Source organism: Camelus ferus, chromosome X (assembly GCF_009834535.1).
Source record: "Camelus ferus isolate YT-003-E chromosome X, BCGSAC_Cfer_1.0, whole genome shotgun sequence".
NCBI lineage: Eukaryota > Metazoa > Chordata > Mammalia > Artiodactyla > Camelidae > Camelus > Camelus ferus.
This window is the reverse complement of record NC_045732.1, coordinates 79,899,427-79,917,965: the sequence shown is the minus strand read 5'-3', so window position 1 is coordinate 79,917,965 and position 18,539 is coordinate 79,899,427. Positions and strand designations below refer to the sequence as shown.

Below are 18,539 nucleotides of genomic sequence, written 5' to 3'. Positions count from 1 at the left end.
CGGGTCTGGGTCTAGGAGAGAGGGTGTGAGGATGGAGAAGGCTCCTGGATGTGGGGGTAAAGGCTCGGCCCTCTGAAGTCTGCTCTTCTGTTCGGGCTGGGGCCCTGCTCCCACTTCCTCCTGCCCACTCTGCTCGGCTTCTCTCCCAGCTGACTGGGGGGCCCACGTTCTCCTGCAGGCTCACTGCCCTGGGCAGATGGGGTGTCAGGCAGGCGGCAGGCCTGTAGTTCAAAGCATGGTGCCCTTGGGTCCGGTGGGCTCTCAGGGCTCCCGCAAGGGGGCGGGGATCCGCGCCTCAGGGCCCTGGGCAGGCACCTGTGTCTGGGGACGGCCCAGGTTTCCACATGCGGCACACGTGGCATGTTTGGTCCATGTGTGTGGTGTGTGGATGTACGTGTACATAAGCACATACAGTCTAGACATGTGATACAGATACACGCACAGTAGGTGCAGATGAGAATTGTAGTTCTTACTATGGATGAGAATTGACAAGTGAAAGTCACGGCTCTGGAACAGATACTATTATCTAGTCATCAACGCAAGGGATCCGCAGCTCCCCTGCCACTGCTCAGCCTCTTCAGGAAAAGGTAAGTCTTTGGAACAGACCGTCCCCGAGGTCAGGCTGGTTGTCAGCGAGTCGCCGAGGGAAGGTGTGTTGCTCTCTGCCCCTTCACGGTCACCAGGAGGCAGGTCCCCTCCAGCATCTTTGCTGGGACTGCAGCCTTTGTGTGCGAGGGTGGGTGAGGGCCCTCCAGGGTAAGGACAGAGGGGTCCAACCACCCGACAACACAGGGACCCTAAGAATGCAAATCGGCCCCGTGCGGGAATCCTGGGGGCCCCCGGACGGGGCTGTCAGGCTGAGCAGTCCCCGGCCCCCACTTCCTCAGCGAACTCGGGGAGTCAGAGGCTGGGTGTGAGAGACACACTCTCAGGAGGGCAGAGGGCGAATCCCAAGTCCTGTCAGGAGTCAAGGTGAGGACACAGGAGACTGAGGCCCGCAGGGAATCCACCTCCGGCCCCCCCCGACAGCCCTCGGAAACCCCTGGGCTCAGGGTCCAGATGTGACGGGCACTGATGCCCCACCCTTGGGAGGTGAGAGAGGTGAGGGCCTGGGTGAGGGAGGCCGGCTTCAGGTTTGCACAGGGAAGGAGCCCAGCGTTGCCAGGAGTCAAGGTAGAACCGTGTGTGGGGACTCGGTTTGCAGGCATCCAGGTCGGTTCTGCGGTCACCCCTGGGAGACCCAAGGCAGGGATGCAAGGATCAGATCCCCACCCCCTCATCCCCGCTTCCCTCTCTGGTGTCCTGGCTCTGGAGGGTCCGAGTCCAAGGGGACCAAGCTCAGGTGGGCAGAGGGAGGCACCCAGGCCCAGCCGGGAGCCCAGGTGAGGAGCAGAGGGAGGGCTGAGGGAACCCATGGAATCCATCTCAGCCCCTGGCGTCCACAGTCCTGGGAAGCCCTGGGCCTGGTGGCCTGATGTGAGTCCAGAGGCTCCCCTGGGGGTCTCAGGGCAGTAAGGGCCTTGGTGTGAGGGTGTGGGCTCGGGTCAACAAGGGGGCGTCCCAGGACCTGCCGGGGCTCAAGCTGAGGACGCTGAGGGAGGACCGAAGGGGCCCCACAGATCCCCGCCCCTGCTGCCAGCCCTGGGAGGGCCTGGGTGGGATGAGCACTCGTGGGGTCCTGACTTCCTGACATCCGGGTCTCGGAGGGACTGGGGTCCTGGGATGAGGGGCGGGGCCTCGGGTGGCCAGAGGGGAGACCACATGCCGCCTGAGTCAAGGTGAGGACCCCGAGGGAGAACGGAGGGATCCTGCACCCGGGACAGCGTTGCACCTTGGAGACCATAGGGCAAGGTGACCACTGGCGGCATTTCCTGACATCCGGGTCTCTGAGGGACTGGGGTCCTGGGATGAGGGGTGGGTCCTCGGGTGGCCAGAGGCTAGACGACATGACGCCTAAGTGACGACCCTGAGGGAGAACTGAGGGGACCCCGAACTCGGAAAAGTGGTCATCCAACACAAAGGGGCCCTTGCTAGCTGCTGTCCGGAGGCCCGAGGGCAGGACAGGCCCACGTGTCGTGTCATGACCGCGGCATCCTGGTCTCAGAGAGACCTGGCACTTAGTGTGTGATGGGGGGGGGGGGAAACCCTCAGATCTGCAGAGGAGAGAATCCCAGGTCCCACTGGGAGTGAAGGTGACGACCGCGAGCCAGCAGTGAGGGACCCTGGACCCGAAAACACAGTCGGTCCTGGGACGTGATAGGGCGGCATCACCTCAGGCAGCATTTCCTGACATCCGGGTCTCTGAGGGACTGGGGTCCTGGTTTGAGGGGCGGGGCCTCGGGTGGGCTGAGGAGAGAATCCCAGGTCCTGCCGGGCGTCAAGGTGAGGACCCTGGGGGAGGACTGAGGGGGCCAGAGACCCCAGAACACAGTGGGTCCCGGGAGGTCATGGGGCGGCATCACCTCAGGCAGCATTTCCTGACATCCGGGTCTCAGAGGGACTGGGGACCGGGTTTGAGGGGCGGGGCCTCGGGTGCGCTGAGGAGAGAATCCCGGTTCCTGCCGGGCGTCAAGGCGAGGGCCCTGAGGAAGGACTGGGGACACCCTGGACTCCAGAATCGAGGGGACCCCAAGATATCTACCCCGGCAGGCAGCCCTCGGAGGCCTCAGGCCGGACGAGCCCATGGCAGCGTGCCGGGACTTCCGCGTCCGGGCCTCGGAGGGACTGGGGCGCTGGTGTGGGGAGCGAAGCCTCAGGTTGGGAAACGCGGGGCTGAGGGCCTGTCAGGACAGTAAGCAAGGACTGTGAGGGAGGACTGCGGGACCCTGGACCCCAGTACAGAGTCGGTCCTGGGAGATCATAGGGTGGCATGACCACAGGCACATTTCCTGACATCCGCGTCTCAGAGGGACTGGGGACCGGGTTTGAGGGGCGGGGCCTCAGATGGGCTGAGGTGGGAATCCCCGTTCCTGCCTGGCGCCACGGTGAGGATCCTGAGGGAGGACTGAGGGGACCAGAGACCCCAGATCAGTGGGGACCCGCCGAACCGATCCTGCCCCTGCTTTTCTCCCTGGGAGGCCCCAGGGCGAGATGAGCACACGTTGGTGTCTCGACTTCCCCATCCGGGTCTCAGAGAGACTGGGGCCTTAATATAAGGAGGGGGACCTCAGGTATGCAGAGGAGGGTATCCCCGGTCCCCCCGGTAGTCAAGGTGAGGACCCTGAGGGAGGACTAAGAGACCCTGCACCCCGGAACAGAGTCGGCCATGGGGGGCTAGAGGGCAGGATGGCCAAAGGCAGCATTTCCTGACATCGCGGTCTCAGAGGGGACAGGGATCCTGGTATGAGGGGGCGGGGCGTCAGATGGGCAGAGGACAGAATCCTAAATTACCAGGAGGCAATGTGAGGACCGTGAGGGAGCCTTTGCCCTTGTGCTGGGTCTTGGAGGCCCCAGAGCAGGGTGACCAGGTGAGATGCTTTCTGACCTCTTAACTCAGAGGTCCTTGGGAGGTGAAGTCCCTGGTCTGAGGAGTGTGGCTCAGATGTGCAGAGGGTGGTCTCCCCGGAACCCCCAGTAGGACTGGGCAGACCCCCTCCCCAGGTAGAGGGGGCCTCAACAGAAACTTGCTCCTCTGCTCCTTCCTGGGAGGCCCGGGTGTGAGTCAGGAGGCATCACCTCCCCACTTTATCCTCAAACTCAGTGCGATGGTGGTGTCGGCCTGCAGGGGACAACCTCATGTTAGCTGAGGGGAGGGTCCCAGGACTTGCTGGGAGTAAATGTGAATATCTTGATACTGAGAGTAGAGAGTGAGCCCACAGAATCCGGCCCTGCCCCCTGTCATCCCTGAAGTCCCTGGGCAGGAGTGGCCAGTGGTGCTGCCCCCTCACCTCTGCCCCAGGCTCTCAGGGAATTCAGACCTAGTTCTGAGGTTGGCAGAAGGAGCCACAACCGGTCAGCAGCAGAAGGACTCACAGGATGTGCCAGGACTCAGGAGAAGGACCCTTTGGGTGGATGCAGGGCGTGAGGAGACCCTCACCCCAAAAGAGATGGGAACTTACAGTGTCCGGCTTGAGCTGTTTCAGCCCTAGGAGTCCCCGGTCAGGTCTGGCCGGATGGGGCCTGCCATCACTTCCGTCACGTGGTTGGGGGTGGGGTATCTCAGGGTGTGAGGACCTTGGTCTGAGGGGAAACATCAGGCCAGCAGAGGGAGGAGTCCTAGGATATCCCACGTGTCAAGGCAAGGACTCTTCATGAGGACCAAATGTACCCCGCCATCTCAGGAGAGGAAGGACCCCACCGGCTCCAGCTGACCCCTGTTCCCAGCCCTGGAAGGAACAGTCAGTGGTGGCCCTAAGTGCCGTGCTCACTTCCATCCTGGGTGGGAAGGTGGGAGTCTTCAGGGAGTTGAGGTCTGGGTCTGAAGGGCAGATGTCAACTCATCATCCCAGGTGGGGGCAGGGGGGAAGAGCAGGCCCTGGCGGGAGTAAAGATGCATGGCCTCCAGGCACTGAGGGCACCTCCGCCCAGGGCAGAGGGGCCGATCCCCGCTGCCAGTGCTTCTGGGTTTTTCGGGGGGAGCTGGGGGTGGATGTTGTGTAAATGGATCCTGGGACCAATTTCCACGTAGGGGAGAGGTTCCCCAGACCAACGACAGTTCTCAGACAGCAGCAGAGTGTTCAGGAATTCAACCTGCGTTCTGACACTGTCTAGCCAGAGATGGCATCGGACCCTCTGGTTCAGGCCCAGTCCTCCAAGACTGCCCTCCCCCCACCACTTCAGAAGCCCACCGCAAGGCAAGGTTCTTGCCTGTGCTGCTAAATGGCCAGCTGTAGGTTGGGGATTCCAACTCCCTCCTCCTTGGGTTTCCAACGCTGGTGACAAGTCGAGGCTGTTACGTGTCCTTCTGAAAGACCTGTCCTTCTGAAAGACCTTCAGGGGTTGCCACGCCCTCCTCCTCAGGTTTGGTTGATTTGCTAGAGTGGCTCACAGGTCTCTGACAAACATACTACTTCCTAGATCACCAGCTGAACATAAAGGGCATGAGTCACGAAGAGCCAGATGGAAGAGGTGCTAGGGCCAAGGTGTGCGGGAGCGGGGCCGACTTCCCCGCTCTCTCAGACAGCGCCACTTGCCCCAGCTCTCTACCTGCTCGCCAACCCAGAAGCTCTCCAAACCCATCCTTTTGGGGTTTGACGGAGGCTTCATTACATAAGCACGATTGGTTAAATCATTGGCCACTGGCAATTGAACTCAAATCTCCAGCCTTTCTCCCCTCCCTGGTGGTGCTGGGGAGGGGCCAAAAGATCCAAACTTTTAATCACATGATTGGCTCTTCTGGCAACCAGCCCCATTTTAGGTGCTTTGCAAACACATCTCATTCACATAAAAAACAAAAAAAGCACATTCATCACTCTCAACACTGAGGACATCCCAAGGGCTTTGGGAGCTGTGAACAAGGAACTGTGCCCAGAAACCAAAGTCAATGACCAGAGGTATCCTTGTCCTGAATCACAGCAGGAAAGGGGCCTCCTCTCCTTTCTCTCCCGCCTTTCAGGGAGGTGAGGACCTTGGTGTGAGAGGACGGGTCAGATCATCTGAAGGAACCACGCCTTGGCAACAGAGAGAAGAGTCCCGGGTCCTCCCAGGAGTCAAGGTGAGGGCCCGAGGGAAGGGTGAGGGGACCCGCACGCCCACAACAAAGATGGGACACCAAAGGAAACCTCGTTCAGCCCTAGAAACCCTGGGAAGGTCGATAAGCTTGTCCTCCCACAAGGCCACTGGGTCCCCACCTGTCACCCCGGCCCAGACTCCTGTCAGCTGCCAACACCTGTCATTATGTCCCTGGTTCAGATGAGTGAGCTCCGCCAGGCTGTGGAAGACCTTCAGGACCCAAGAGACGCCCAGGGCCTGGTGGATGTGCAGCAGCTGGAGGCTGAGCAGGAGGGGGCCGCATCCCCCCGGTCCTCCTCGTCCTCCTCGTCCTCCTCCTCCTCAGTCTCCTCTTCCTACTCTGCCGGTGCCGAGTCCCTGCGCCAAGGGGCAGAGCTTTCAATGATGGCTGACCTGGTGAGCTTCCTGCTCCTCAAGTATCGCAGGAAGCAGCCGACCACCAGGGCAGAAATGCTGAGTATCCTCAGAGCATACCAGCACCACTTCCCTGTGGTCTTCAGCCAGGCCTCTGAGTGCATGCAGCTGGTCTTTGGGGTGGATGTGAAGGAGGTGGACCCCAAGGAGCACTTGTACATCCTGGTCCCCACCCTGGGCCTCACCTGTGATGGGATGCAGGGTGATGAGCGGAGCATGCCCAAGAACGGCCTCCTGGTGATACTTCTGGGTGTCATCGTCCTGGGGGGAGAGGGGGCGCCTGAGGAAGAGGTGTGGGGAGCACTCGGTGTCATGGGGGTGCATCCTGGGAGGGAGCACTTCATCTATGGGGAGCCCAGGGAGCTCATCACCAAAGCGTGGGTGCAGGAGGGGTACCTGGAGTACCGGCAGGTGGCCGACAGCGATCCCGCTCGCCACGAGTTCCTGTGGGGGCCCCGGGCCCACGCGGAGACCAGCAAGTTGCAAGTCCTGGAGCATTTGTTTAGACTCAACAGTAAGGGTCCCATTTCCTTCCCGTCCCTGTCTGAGGAGGCCGTGAGCAATGAGGAAGAGGGGGCCTGAGCCAGACTTGCAGCCGCGCTCCTTCCAGGCCCCTGTCCAGCAGCTTCTCCTGCCGGGCAGGAAGGGAGTCCATCCTTCACTCTGTGTTTGCAGAGCGAGCGGTCAGCCTTGGAAGGAGTGAGGGCCCGGGCCAGCTCGGGGGGCACGGCGTACAGCATCTCTGGGCTCCTCCCGTCCTTTATGGTGACGTGGAAATTGATCTTTGTTTCCTGTAGGTGTTTTTCAGTGCTGTTCCTATTAATAGAAGATTTAATAAGCTTCAGTATCTAACTTTGTGAATGACATTGATCACAACGTGTGTGTGCTTATCCAGTTCAAACACAACAGTTTTCCTCTTCTGTAAAGGAGACTGAAATCTCTCTCTTTTTTTTTTTTTTTTTTCCTGTCATCCTGGATGACATAATATGGAATTGCAATTAGAATTGTTCGGGAAATGTGAGAGTAATTAGCAATAATATAGATGAGGGAAGATTTAGAACAATAAAAGTAAAAATATTAACTCGCTTCTTATCCCTTCTTGTTTGTCATTTTATACGTGTAATATCCCTATGTTTAATTGGATTTCCACGGGTTATTTAAGAAAGTAGGAGAAAATCAGTCTGAATCAACAGGATCCCCGCTCACCGTCTCACTTCATCCGCACACATTCACCGAGCCTCTGCTCTCCGGAGGGCTCTGTGTTAGTGGGGACACTAGGAAAAGCAAGACACACCCCACACCTAGAAGGACAGGCTAGGAGCCCAGTCACATCAGGAAGATGGTGACATGTCCCTGAAGTCCCACAGAACAAGGGAAAGAAGCGGCGAGGCGGAGGGGGTCCGGGAGAGAGCACCCAAGTGCAAGTGCGCAGAGCCAGGGCAGGTGGGGGCTTTGGGAAGCTGGGCTTCCTTCTGTGGGAGGTGACGGTAATGAAGCTGGGTGGTGGCGGCAGCCAGACTTGAAGAAGGCGTGTTTTGGGTTTCAGAAGCCACAGTTCGGATGGAAGGGCGGCTGGGAGGGGGCAAAGGTTGTTCCTTGACTCCCTTCCTAGGAGCTCGGTGTTGAGTCCAGCTGGGAACGCTCCCCCACCCCTCAGTGTAACCTAGCCTCTAATCGGGAGAATTTACTTAGTTCCATTTACGAGGCATGCTTTTTGGCTGATTAGCTCTTCCACATCCTACTGAGCTGCGTGTTCTCTAACATGACCTGGATAACAAACCAACCAGCCAAGTCCCAGAGGAGGGAGTGGAAGGGTCTGGGGCCAAAGAAAATCAGAAGCAACTGCCAATCATCGCGGTTCCAACAGGCAGCGCGCCCCGCGCGAGGTGCTTGGCGCACATCGCACGCACCCCTGCAGTCCTGCGGGCCGGGCCTCCTCACACCCGCCCACTGCACAGATGAAGACCCTGGGGTCGTGGGGCTCGGGAACCTTCCCAGGATCACGTGCTAGTAAGTGACGGGGTGGGGCCGAGACCCCTGGTCTGAATTCATCTAGAGCCCACGCTGCGCCCACCCATCGCAGCCTGCGGCCCGCCTCCTGACCCAGAGTCCACTTGTCTCCTCAGTGTCCTCATGGAGTCTGTCGGGTGACAGAAAGTAGGATCCTGAGGCCCAGGTAGTAAAAGCTGGACCAAGAAAGGAAGGTGACTGTGACAATCAAAGCCAGGGTGAGGACTGTCTGCGGTTTCTTGAGAGCTGACCCTGCCAGGTGGTGGCACTGCTGTCCAGTCCCAGCCCTTATCCCACACGACAGCACCCTGCCCTGGTCTCCTCCTTCCTCGGGGCCCTCCTGGCCAACTCGAACCTGACCTGCTGACTTGGTCATCACGGGGGGTGGGGGTGTGGAGAGAGAGAGAGGGAGAGACAGAGACAGAGAGAGAGAGAGACACAGAGAGACGGAGACAGACAGAGACAGAGACAGAGAGACAGTCACGGAGACAGACACAGGGACAGAGCGAGAGCCAGAGCGCGAGACTGGGCTTGAGACTGGGATTGGGATTGTGGTTGACTGCGTCTGGAAGGCCACATTCCTTATGGGATAACATCCCTAACGTAGACTTTTCAGAAGCTGGAGAAAAGGTAACACTAGGGAACATCCTGACACCGTCTCCCCGACCCCAGTGGGGGAGGGGTGCGGCTGTAACAGAGCTTGCCTGGGGCTCCTTTGGAAAGTGCATTGCACCCGACGGCCCCTGTGCCATTTGAGCTTCTAAGGATGGCTTTCCCGGGTCTCCTTGGCCTTGGACAACTACGAAATGAGTCATCACTGGACAAGGAAGACTCCCCTTTGCTGCTGTCCCTGCGGGGTGCAGGTGGCTTCCGGGCAGACACAAGGCCCCCAGTCTGGGCTGAGGCCGTGGGCTCGGGCGTCCGCAGTGGACCACAGGCCGGCTCTACTTCTCCGTCGGGCGGATCCTAGGCCCACGACTCCACCTTCCCCGGCCCGGCCCGGGCCTTCCCTGCCACCTGCCCCGGGTCAGACGGGAAGAGTCCACGGCGCTGCACCGCAGAGCGCTCAGCACCGCCAAGGGAATGCAGGCGCCCTCCCACCTGCTCGAGCTGTCGCAGTGACCGTGCACAGCTGCTTTCAAGGACACTAAAGCCAGCTCCTGGGGGACATACAAATTTGTTCGTTCCAAGATAGGCTGGGGACCCCGTTCACATCCTAGTCTGCTGTCCTCAAGGACCTCTTTCCTGGTCTGGAGGGGGAGGCAGATACACCCAAGGTCTCAGGGAGACAGGAGCACCCCATCTTGGGACTGGACATGCAAGGCGGGCTGTGGGAGCCTTGGGAGGGAGCCTGGGACCGGAGGAAGCCCTGACTGCCGAGGTGGCCTGGAAGCCGGGCCGGCCTTGAAGCCGGGCCCCAACATGCAGAGCGGCCTCTGGATAGAGACGGGCATCGCCACCCGACGAGGCAGCTTGAGGACACGCCCAGACAGGGGAGTTCTTGGCGGGTCCCAGAGCAGCTGGGGACTGGGTGCGGGTCTGGCCCAGGGCCCATGGATGGTGACGGAGAGCGCTTGGGTGGTCCTCTGGGCTGGCGGACACCAGGGGCTAAGGCAGGTGCAGCGGCCGGCGGGCCAGGCTGGGAAAGGCAGGCCTTGGACGTCGTGAGGGCTGGTATCGAGTAACAAGTGTCCTGAGCCATGGCTGAGAGCGACCCCTGGGGCGCTACACGTAGCCACGGCCCAGCCGGCCCCCCCACTGGGGGGGGGCAGGGGTGCGTGGGAGGGAGGGAGGCCGACCTGTGAGGGGGCAGGCCCACCAGACCCAGGGTGTGAGGGAGGGCTGGAAGGAGCGGGCGGCAGGCGAGGCCACAGGGCTGGGATCGGCCCACCGATGTCCCAGCCTTTGGGCCCCCTTCTGAGACGCCCCCATGGCCTCCACTGAAGTTCGAACTCTAAGGACACGTCCCTGCAGGAGGGAGTGACCCGAACAAGTGCTCTGTAAACCTGTTTAGAGGCACAAAGACCTGAGCCCAAGCTCTAGTCTCGGCCTAGGAGCTCCACGAAGGCTGACAGTCCTCAGACTCGAGGGCCCCTTGGGAGAATCTCTTTCGAACCCCTTGCCCTCCCCTTCTGGAACAGGGAGTGGCCCTCAGAGAGGACAGACGCCTCTCCTTAGCGGCAGAGCTGGGATGAGGACCTAGGAGCCTGGCAGACGGGCCTTTCCAGGTCCCATTGTCTCTCCCTGTGCAGTGACTAGGAAGAACAGCCACCACAGCGGCTACAGAACACGTGTCCCCCCAGACCACTGTCCTGTCTGTCCTGCCATCCGTGGTGAAGACGGCTCTCGGGCGGGATTTGTCCCATCCCACACCCAGAGCCTCATCTATTTTCAGTCACACGTGGACGGGCTTTCCGTTGGTCACGTCCAGCTCAACAAGTAGGAATTGTCCTTGGGAGTGAGTCTGTAGAGTAGGCCCCTTGAGAAGTACCGCACCCAGAGCAGGCAAAATTATTCAGTGTACCTGCCACCGAGGTGACGGCGGGACGGGGACCCAGGGCTGGGGGTGGGGCTGGCTCGGGGAAGGCCAGCAGGGCAGGCCTGGGAGCAGACCAGGGAAATGCTTGCTCTCAACACATCAGAATACATGCTGAACCCCCAGATCAAGGACTGCAAAGGGGAAGAAGCAGGGCAGAGCCGAGTTGGAAGCGGAAGGCCAGCAATCTGGCAGGGCAGGAGCCTAACCCCCCCCAGTGACAGAGGGAAGAGGGCCTTAGAGCAGCCTCAGGGGAGGCTGAATCCGAGGTCTGAGGGAGGTGCTCTGGCGCGGACTAAGGCCGGTGTTCTGAAAGTGAGTGCTCTCGGGCCACGAGGAGTTTCTATGGCAAGAAATGGACACTAAAGAGGATCCCATGTGCTCTGGAGAGGGGTGGGGCTGCGGACAGCGGAGCTCAAAAGGAGGCTCCAAAGCACAGGGGAGGATGCGGCCATCCACTCACGCGGCACGGGGGGAACCCTATGTGCCAGGTGCTTTGGTGACACTGAAGTGGGACGTGGGGAGTGCCCCCACACGCTCCCACACACAGCCCCACTCTGGGGACAGCTCGACCCAGGGGCAGGAGAACGGAACACTTCCTTACGGCCCATCAGAGCTGGACCGACCAGCCAGCAGGAACAGCTGGAAGAGACCAAGGCAGGAGCTGGTGGCGGGGTGGGGGGAGGGGGCGCTGCCAGCCAGCCCGGGCCAACCAGCCCACTCGGACCACCACTTCCGGGAGGTGCAGTCGCCCGGGGCCCATCTCACCCCTGCCGCCTTGGTGGTAGCCAAGCCAGGGCCAGCCAGGGCCTGGCCCTTGAACAAATCGGAGGCTGGCAACAGGCCTCCCCAACCTTTGGGGATGGAAACAGGATCATGTCTGTCCGCCCACTCAGGGCCTGGCCCCTGGGAAAAAGGTGCCTGGCAGCAGATGGGAGCCTTCTCCCGGGAACTTGAACATACCTTCCTACACTTTTAGAAAACAGAGAAGCTGGGGGCTCTGTACCCCTCGCCTCCCCTCCCCTCCCCTCCCCTCCCCTCCCCTCGGCCAGGGCTCCCTGTCCAGACCAACTCTGTGACCTCACGTGACACATAAAGAGGACGATGACCAAAGTCGCTGGTTGCCCTGCTACCGAGATTCTAGAATTCTGCGGACACTATTTACTGGGCGTCCCTGCTCAGATTGAAGGCACTTCTGCCCTGAGAGCTCAGTGATCTGGTCTCAGGGAGAGCGTGTGCCTGGTCTAGACTAGCTGCATGGCGAGTCAGAGCCCCGACGAGGAATATACGGCCACGGCGGCCCCCGCAGCTGATGGAGAGCCCCCAGCGGGGGCCCCATCGGGTTCATCCCCGGATCCAAAGGTGGATTCGAGGGAGATTTTGGAGAGGCCCGGCGACCAGGCCGAGAGCCAAGATCCAGGCTCCCAAGACAACCAGCCACCACAGGACCCAAACCCAGGTCCCGCCAACGTGGACGGAACCCATGGTGTTCTTGGGCTCTCCTTCCCGAGAAAGCTCTGGATGATAGTGGAGGACGAGGCCTTCACGTCCGTGCGCTGGAACGACAAGGGAGACATGCTGATCATCGAGGAAGACCTTTTCCAGCGGGAGGTTCTTCGCCGGCGCGGCGCAGACAGGATCTTTGAAACAGACAGCTTGAAGAGCTTCATCCGCCAACTGAACCTCTATGGGTTCAGGAAAATACACCTGCCCGGCACTCTGGGTCGCTCTCCGGGGAAGAAAAGGCTGATGGTAACGTAGACAGCCCTTCCGTCTCCCGAGTTCTCTGTTCCTGGAACAGCTTCCTAGTCCTGAGCGGATGAGTGATGTGCTGGGCGGGGTTCATTCCCGAGGGGGACTTTTTTCCTGTGAGCCAGTACTGAATGAAGGCTGAGGCAGTCCGGCGTGTCATGGAAGGCTCGCCCCTTAGAGATGCCCTGCGGGTGTGACCGAAGACCCAGGGGCCACTTCACGTCAGGGAGCTAGAGTGACACCTCAGCCCAGGCACCACGTAGCTTTAGTGAGCGCACACTCCAGGGCGAAACAAAACTTGCCAGGAATTTAAAAAGACCTTTTCTCCACAGTCAAACAAGACCTTTATGACGGAGGTGGGCGGGGAGGAGTGAATATTTCCCCCGAAATGACGAGAATGATTCTTGTCCTTTCAGATCTACCACAACTGCAACTTTCAGAGAGAGAAGCCCCTGCTGATCGAGAACATGCGGAGAAAAGGTGACCCGAGAGCAACTGCTCGGCCCGCTTCCAGCACAACCACCCCAAAGAGAAAGAAGCAAGCCGTCCCACCTATGAGATGCACCCAATTTTTCCATCAGAATGACTCCACCAATGATGCCGACAGGAAGACCCAGAGGGAAGCCCCCCGTGCTCAGGTGCCCAGCGGCTTCCGGGCCTTCGTGCTCCCTGGCGTCTTGTCTGCCGGCCGGGTGGCCAGGTTGGTGGTAGTGCAGCGTCCCTCCAGCGAGCAGGGCGGCCCGAGTGGGGAGGGCACCTCCAGGAATGTCACGCTAGTGCCCCCGGCTACTGCCGGAAGGGACGGTGCAGGGGAGCTGCCCAGAAGCCCCCCCGTTTGCCCCGATCCCAGCTCGGTGGTGTCCACGTGCAACACGGGTTACTGCATGCTGCTCGCGGCCCTTCTGCTCATGGCCCCCAACCAGGAGGCCCGAGGCCGATGAAGAGCCCGAGGGCTCTTCAGATTACAAGTGTGCTCTCTGCGAACAGTTCCAGAACAACCCAAAGCGCTGAGCTCACAGACCACTAGAGACACACGAAGAGCACCGTCCTGTAACCATGAACATTTTGGGCTTTAATAAAGAAAAGCAAAACTCCCCGGGACTAAATAAACAATCTGCGAGACCCGCGGGTCCGTGTTCTTTCTCGCGTTCGATTCCGCACACCTCTCACCAGATAAGCCCGCGGAGGCTGGAGACCCCGGCCGGGGGCAGGCTTTGGTCCCCATCGGCCTCTTGCATCTGAAGCTGTGGCATCTCGGACACCCGCCCAAGGAGGTGGGGAGCGAGCACTGAGGCGAGCCCAGGAAGGTCTGGTCCGCTGGGCCGGGCCTGCCCGTCAGGGGACAGACAGCCTGGCTTCTGACCTCGGGGGTGTCTCCCCCCCATTACTCATGCATCGCGGAGCAGGAGGATCTTCCTCCTGGGTCCCCCAAGGATGCCAGAAGTTTCTGATCAGCAGCTCAGCGTCTCCAGCTCACGATCCAGGGGCCCCCCACGGAGGCCCGCCGAAAAGTAGGGCCACCCCCTCCACCAAGGGCTGAGAGCACTGCAGCCTGGCTCCGAAGAGACGGGGGGTTGCAGTCAAACGCCTGGGGGGAGGCCCGTCACCCTCGAAGGTAGCAACCACTGGAAACCCTACTCTCAATTGACCAACCCCTCCCCCCCCAACAAATGTATAAAAGATCTCCCACCCAGCGAACACCAGCACTGCTCACTTCCATCAGGGCTGTAGTTAGGACCCTTTCTTGGGACGTGAAGCGGCCGTGCGGCACGTCTAACACACCGGCTCCGTGAGCCAAGGGACACTTTACAACAGGGCGAGAGTCATCTGCGAGGCAGACGGTGCTCTTTCTGAGTCCGACGTCCTCTTGCCCGGGAGTCAGGCCGTCGCTGGCTGGTGACTCCCTGGCAAGCACTCAGCGCCCGCTCCAGCCGTCCCACATCGTCTCCTGGATGCTCTTCAGACCCTCTAGGGGTTTTGACCAGAACAAAGGCGGGGAGAACACTCACCAGCTCTCTCAAAACACATTTCTCTACACAATCCAGAATCAGCAGGGCCAGAATGAGCAGCGGCCTGCAAGGCCGCTTCCCCTTGTCCTAGAGGTCCAAAGTCCTTGAGACTCTGTCACCGAGCCCAGGGAGGCATCTCCCTGCAGGGGTCCCGCTCCCCCGTCCCCGCGTCCCGGTGGACACATCTGTTTCCGGGAACAGCACAGAGTGGGGAGCGCCCTCCAGGGCGGCGCCGATTCAGAGCGAACCAGGGGAGCACGTCCAGGGCGTGACGGCGAGCTGACCGTGCCACGGTTTAGCTTGGTCTCTCGGTCACCTCCTCTCAAGAGCCCACGCTGCTCAGGCCTCTTGCCCAAAGGGGACCAGGTGCTTGGGGACGTCTACCTGGAAGATGCCCTTCCCGCCTCTCCTGGGCACGGGCTCCAGTAACCACCGGGGGTTGGAGAGCGTGGTCAGGTACTTCTGCTGCAGGTTGGTCAGGACGGCTCGATTCTCCAGTTCCACAACCTCCTCGGGACCTAAGTTTTCTGGGCACAGCAAAGTGTCCCCAACGTCAACGAGCCCTGTGCACAAAGAGAGAAGCACACAGATGTCTTCCCTTCCATAAACCAGGCCTGCCCCTAAGAGAACATGGTTATTCAAGGTCACAACCACTAGAGACGGAGGCGATATCAGCACGTGGACCCAGAGTCAACTGGGTCGCGCTGGCTGAGCACTTCCGAGGAACCGACGTCCCTCTTCAGGGCACTTGGGGCGAGGCCGAGGGAGTGACCCCACCCACGTCAGTGCTGAAGGCCGCAAGTCACGATCAGAAGGGGACCCTATGGGCAATCAGGTCCCCAGGCAATCCGCCAGGTGACAGGTGCTGATGCAGGACCACAACCCATGAGGGTTTAGGGGACTGGCTCAGGTGGCTGCAGCGTTAGGGGACTGGCGCAGGAGGCCGCGGGCAGCAGGGGTGGGCCAGGCGTAGGAAGCCTGGAGGGCAGCCTGAGTCCACAGACCCCTGACCTGCTCTGGGTGCTGCGCTGTTCATCACAGTCTCTGCGGTGCGCCCACACATGTGCACTGGCACGCTCACGCTCACACACACACACATGGAAATGGCACACGCAGTCCTGGACCCTCCTCTGCCTCTTAGAGCCCAATGGGAACTGAGGCCCCGAGCAGCGGTGAGGGAACTTCGGCCCGCCAACCGCCAGCCCGTGGACTCTGGCTGCCCCTCTGAAGGTGTCTTGCTCCAAGAAACCGCAGCCCACACACCAAGGTATTTGAAAGAAAACAAGTCACAGAGGCCCTGCGGGAGAGCCTGGGGGCCGCCCTCGGAGGCTCCGGAGCAGGGCTGGGCACACCACCACTTGCCAGCTATGACTCCGCGGCCAAACTTCTCCCCATCCTGAAGCAAGGCCTGGATCTGGGCAGGGGTCATCCCCAGCCTCTCCACCAGCAGTTCCCTCCAGGCAGTGTCCTCCCAGTCCCTGTGTGCGATGTGCACGGCCAGGGTCCGGTGCCGGTGGCCGCTCAGCAGGGGACGCCAACGCGTCTCCAGGGTCTTGACCCCGTTCAGGACGAAACCTGCATAAGGCTGCCGGAAGGAGAGGCAGCTGAACTTCATCTCCTGCAGCTCCCCTGACCTCACGTTGCTGGGGAAACACAGAAGCAAGTGTCAGTAAGCCAGAGGCGCCGGCCCTCTGAGCTCACGGCCCGTGGACCTGACCTCCCCACAATGTGCCCCGGTGCCCTGACCCTCCACTGACCTGGACGGTGGGGGATCAGAGGGCGCTGGCTCCTTCCCTGTGTTCACGCAGTCAGCTCACAGGCCCAAAGGAGGAGCTTGGTCACTCGGAGGATCTGTCCATCAGATGGAGTCTGCGGGGGCTCACAAAGGAGGGTGGGCACAGGGAGAGAAAGGCGTGTGGTCAGTTCTACAACAGAGGTCCCCGAGCCCGGGGAGCACAGAGCAGGTAGAGAGGGCCCCTCGGCTTCACAGCCGTGTGGCCAGGCTCTGGTCCTCTCCCAGCACAGACAGGGACAGTCCTGGGCTTTGCTTCTCTCCCCACCCCCGCCCACCCCCCGCAGCTCCCCGGCCCCAGCATTCCCAGTGCCCTGCAGATGCCCCATTACCACCCTTACCCCTGGGCTGCGGAGCGCAAATCCTTGCTACCAACCTCAGCCCAGCCCTGGGACGCCCTGGATCTCAGGTGTCTCCTCCACACGCCTCTGGGTGCCACCTCCTTCACCCCTTCCGGCACCCCTGCCCTCCACTGTCCACAGATGCCCCCGCCTGGAGCCCAGAGAACCGACAAATGAGAGCAGGAACCACCGGCACTGGTGTAAGCTCCGTCTCCATGCCGGGCCCTGGCACGACCACCATCCACATCCAGGAATCAGAGATATCGATCCTCCAATATCCCAGGAGGGGGCAGTGCTACCGTCACCCCACTCCACAGCTGAGAAGGAGGCGCCGAGGTAGAAAGAGATGGCACGTGACTCCAGAGGGCCTGACCGCATGCACCGCGTCCTCGCCTCCTTGTACCTGGAGGGGAGGATGGCTCCGCCTCCCTGAGGACACAGCTGTGCGGCAGGAGGAGCAGGGCCCCAGGCCCGAACCTCAGCTGGGTCTCGGCACCTGGCGGAGCCCCAGTTTCCACGTGGCTGTGAGGACGGGGCACATGGCCCCAAAGGCACCCAGCCCAGTCCCTTCTAGGGCTTTGCTTCTCCAAGCGGAACAGGGGCCCACGAGGCCCCACATGCTCTGGCTCCTTCCCTGGCTGCCTGCTCTCCTCTCCCCTTTATTTACCCCCTGCAGCCATGAGGGCCTCCCTTCCAGGCCTGGAACATTCCTAGTGTGTTCCTACTCAGTGACTTGGTGGGTTATTATGGGGTACACTGCGTTCCCCGCAAATTCATGTGTTGACGTCCCAATGTCAGGTACCCCAGAGCATGACCTTACAGATAACAGAAAGGGCTTTACAAAGGTCATCATGTTAAAATGACTTCCTCAGGGTAGACCCTCATCTCATAGGCCTGGTGTCCTTATAAAAAGGAGAAATTTAGAGGCAGGCACACACACAGGAGAACTCCACGTGAAGACGAGGCGGGGCTCTACAAGCCAAGGGAGGCCAGCGACTGCCAGCCAACCCCCGGAAGTGCGGGAGGCACGGGACAGATCCTCCCACAGCCCTCAGGAGGGCCAAAAATCGGCCGCCACCTTGATCTCAGGCTTCTAGCCTCCGGAACTGAGAGGGGAGGCATTTTTGCTGTGTAAGCCACCCAGACGGTGGGCCTCTGACACGACTGCCCAGGACAATGGACACCGAGGGTGGGTAACTGTAAAGGGAAGAAGGGGGCGGAGTGCCCTCCTGTTGATGCAGAGGGTACCTGCTTGGCCGCCTCAGGAGGAAATGCTCTTCCACTTGGCTCAGCTTCCTCACCTGCAGGGGACGAGAGAGATAAGGAGAGAAGGTCATCAGCTAGAAGACAGCAACATGAACCACAGTGTCTTCTCCTCAGCAGGGACTGGAGACCACCGGGACCCAGAAGGGCCCGACTGAGGAGAAACACACATGGCATCTCACTCGGGGCTGCTTCTGCTCTTCAGGGCAGTGGGTCTCTCGTCCCCCAGCTGGGTCAGGGTCCCCACGATGCCTCAAGCCCGCAGCAGAGAAAATCACTTCACCTAAGTAGATCATGTTCTCACCGCCCAGCAGACCCTAGATCCAACAGGAGAAGTCGACACCTGAAGGATTTGGGGGCCCCACAACACGTTCCCCTCCATGGAATCCCGGGTGTGCCTTTCCACCGGGAGGGGATGGGAAAGGGCGGCCTCGGCTGCCATGCCGCTCCCAGCCCCACAGCCCGGAAACCAGTGCCCCGAGGAGGTACCATCGGAGGACACGGCGAGTCTCGGCTCCCTCCGGGGCTGGGCGGGATGGGTCCTGGCTCCGTGAGGGCGGCGCGAGTCGCGGGGACTCTGGGACGGCCCGGCGGCGGCCACGCGGCTGGACGGTCTTCCCCGTCCTGGGGACTCCGAAGTACTGACAGGGGACAGCGCCAGCTGGCCCTAACCGCGCTCCGTTCGCAGACTCGCTGACGCCCCTTATTTCCGGGTGTACGGAAGCACGTACCACGTACGCACGCAGCACGCA

At 60.8% G+C, this 18,539-nt stretch overlaps 2 protein-coding genes and 1 pseudogene across 6 annotated transcripts; 2 read left to right on the top strand and 1 right to left on the bottom strand.

The window, feature by feature from the left end:
• Nucleotides 1-2,332: 2,332 nt before the first annotated feature.
• Nucleotides 2,333-6,881, top strand: LOC116661887 (annotated as a pseudogene).
• EOLA2 (endothelium and lymphocyte associated ASCH domain 2) lies at nucleotides 5,251-18,512 on the bottom strand. Of its 5 annotated transcripts, XM_032475694.1 has the most exons (6): nucleotides 18,277-18,512; nucleotides 17,773-17,825; nucleotides 16,560-16,675; nucleotides 16,149-16,260; nucleotides 15,754-16,034; nucleotides 13,429-14,954 (listed from the first exon to the last, which is right to left on the bottom strand). In XM_032475694.1, exons 5-6 carry the CDS (start codon nucleotides 16,004-16,006, stop codon nucleotides 14,731-14,733), a joined length of 477 nt encoding a protein of 158 aa, XP_032331585.1. In that variant the 5' UTR covers nucleotides 16,007-16,034; nucleotides 16,149-16,260; nucleotides 16,560-16,675; nucleotides 17,773-17,825; nucleotides 18,277-18,512; the 3' UTR covers nucleotides 13,429-14,730. The 5 variants fall into 5 exon arrangements, with proteins under 5 accessions (XP_006173318.2, XP_032331585.1, XP_032331586.1 ...); XM_006173256.3 differs by adding an exon at nucleotides 5,251-6,900 and having other exon boundaries at nucleotides 14,776-14,954; nucleotides 16,149-17,825; XM_032475695.1 differs by having other exon boundaries at nucleotides 13,429-14,350; nucleotides 14,776-14,954; nucleotides 16,149-17,825.
• Nucleotides 11,809-13,527, top strand: LOC116662206 (heat shock transcription factor, X-linked member 3-like). Its single transcript, XM_032475697.1, is given in 3 exon segments — nucleotides 11,809-12,382; nucleotides 12,799-13,305; nucleotides 13,307-13,527. Coding segments are annotated over 3 exon segments (1,089 nt in total). The 5' UTR covers nucleotides 11,809-11,887; the 3' UTR covers nucleotides 13,394-13,527.
• Nucleotides 18,513-18,539: the final 27 nt, after the last annotated feature.

What these genes read in the sequence shown, in the direction of transcription:
- EOLA2 (XM_032475694.1), bottom strand. Translation starts at nt 16,006, where the DNA reads ATGAAGTTCAGCTGCCTCTCCTTCCGGCAGCCTTATGCAGGTTTCGTC. An exon ending in TGGCCGCGGAGTCATAGCTG is followed by an intron (nt 14,955 to 15,753) that starts GCAAGTGGTGGT and finishes CTTTGTGCACAG; the next exon opens with GGCTCGTTGACGTTGGGGAC.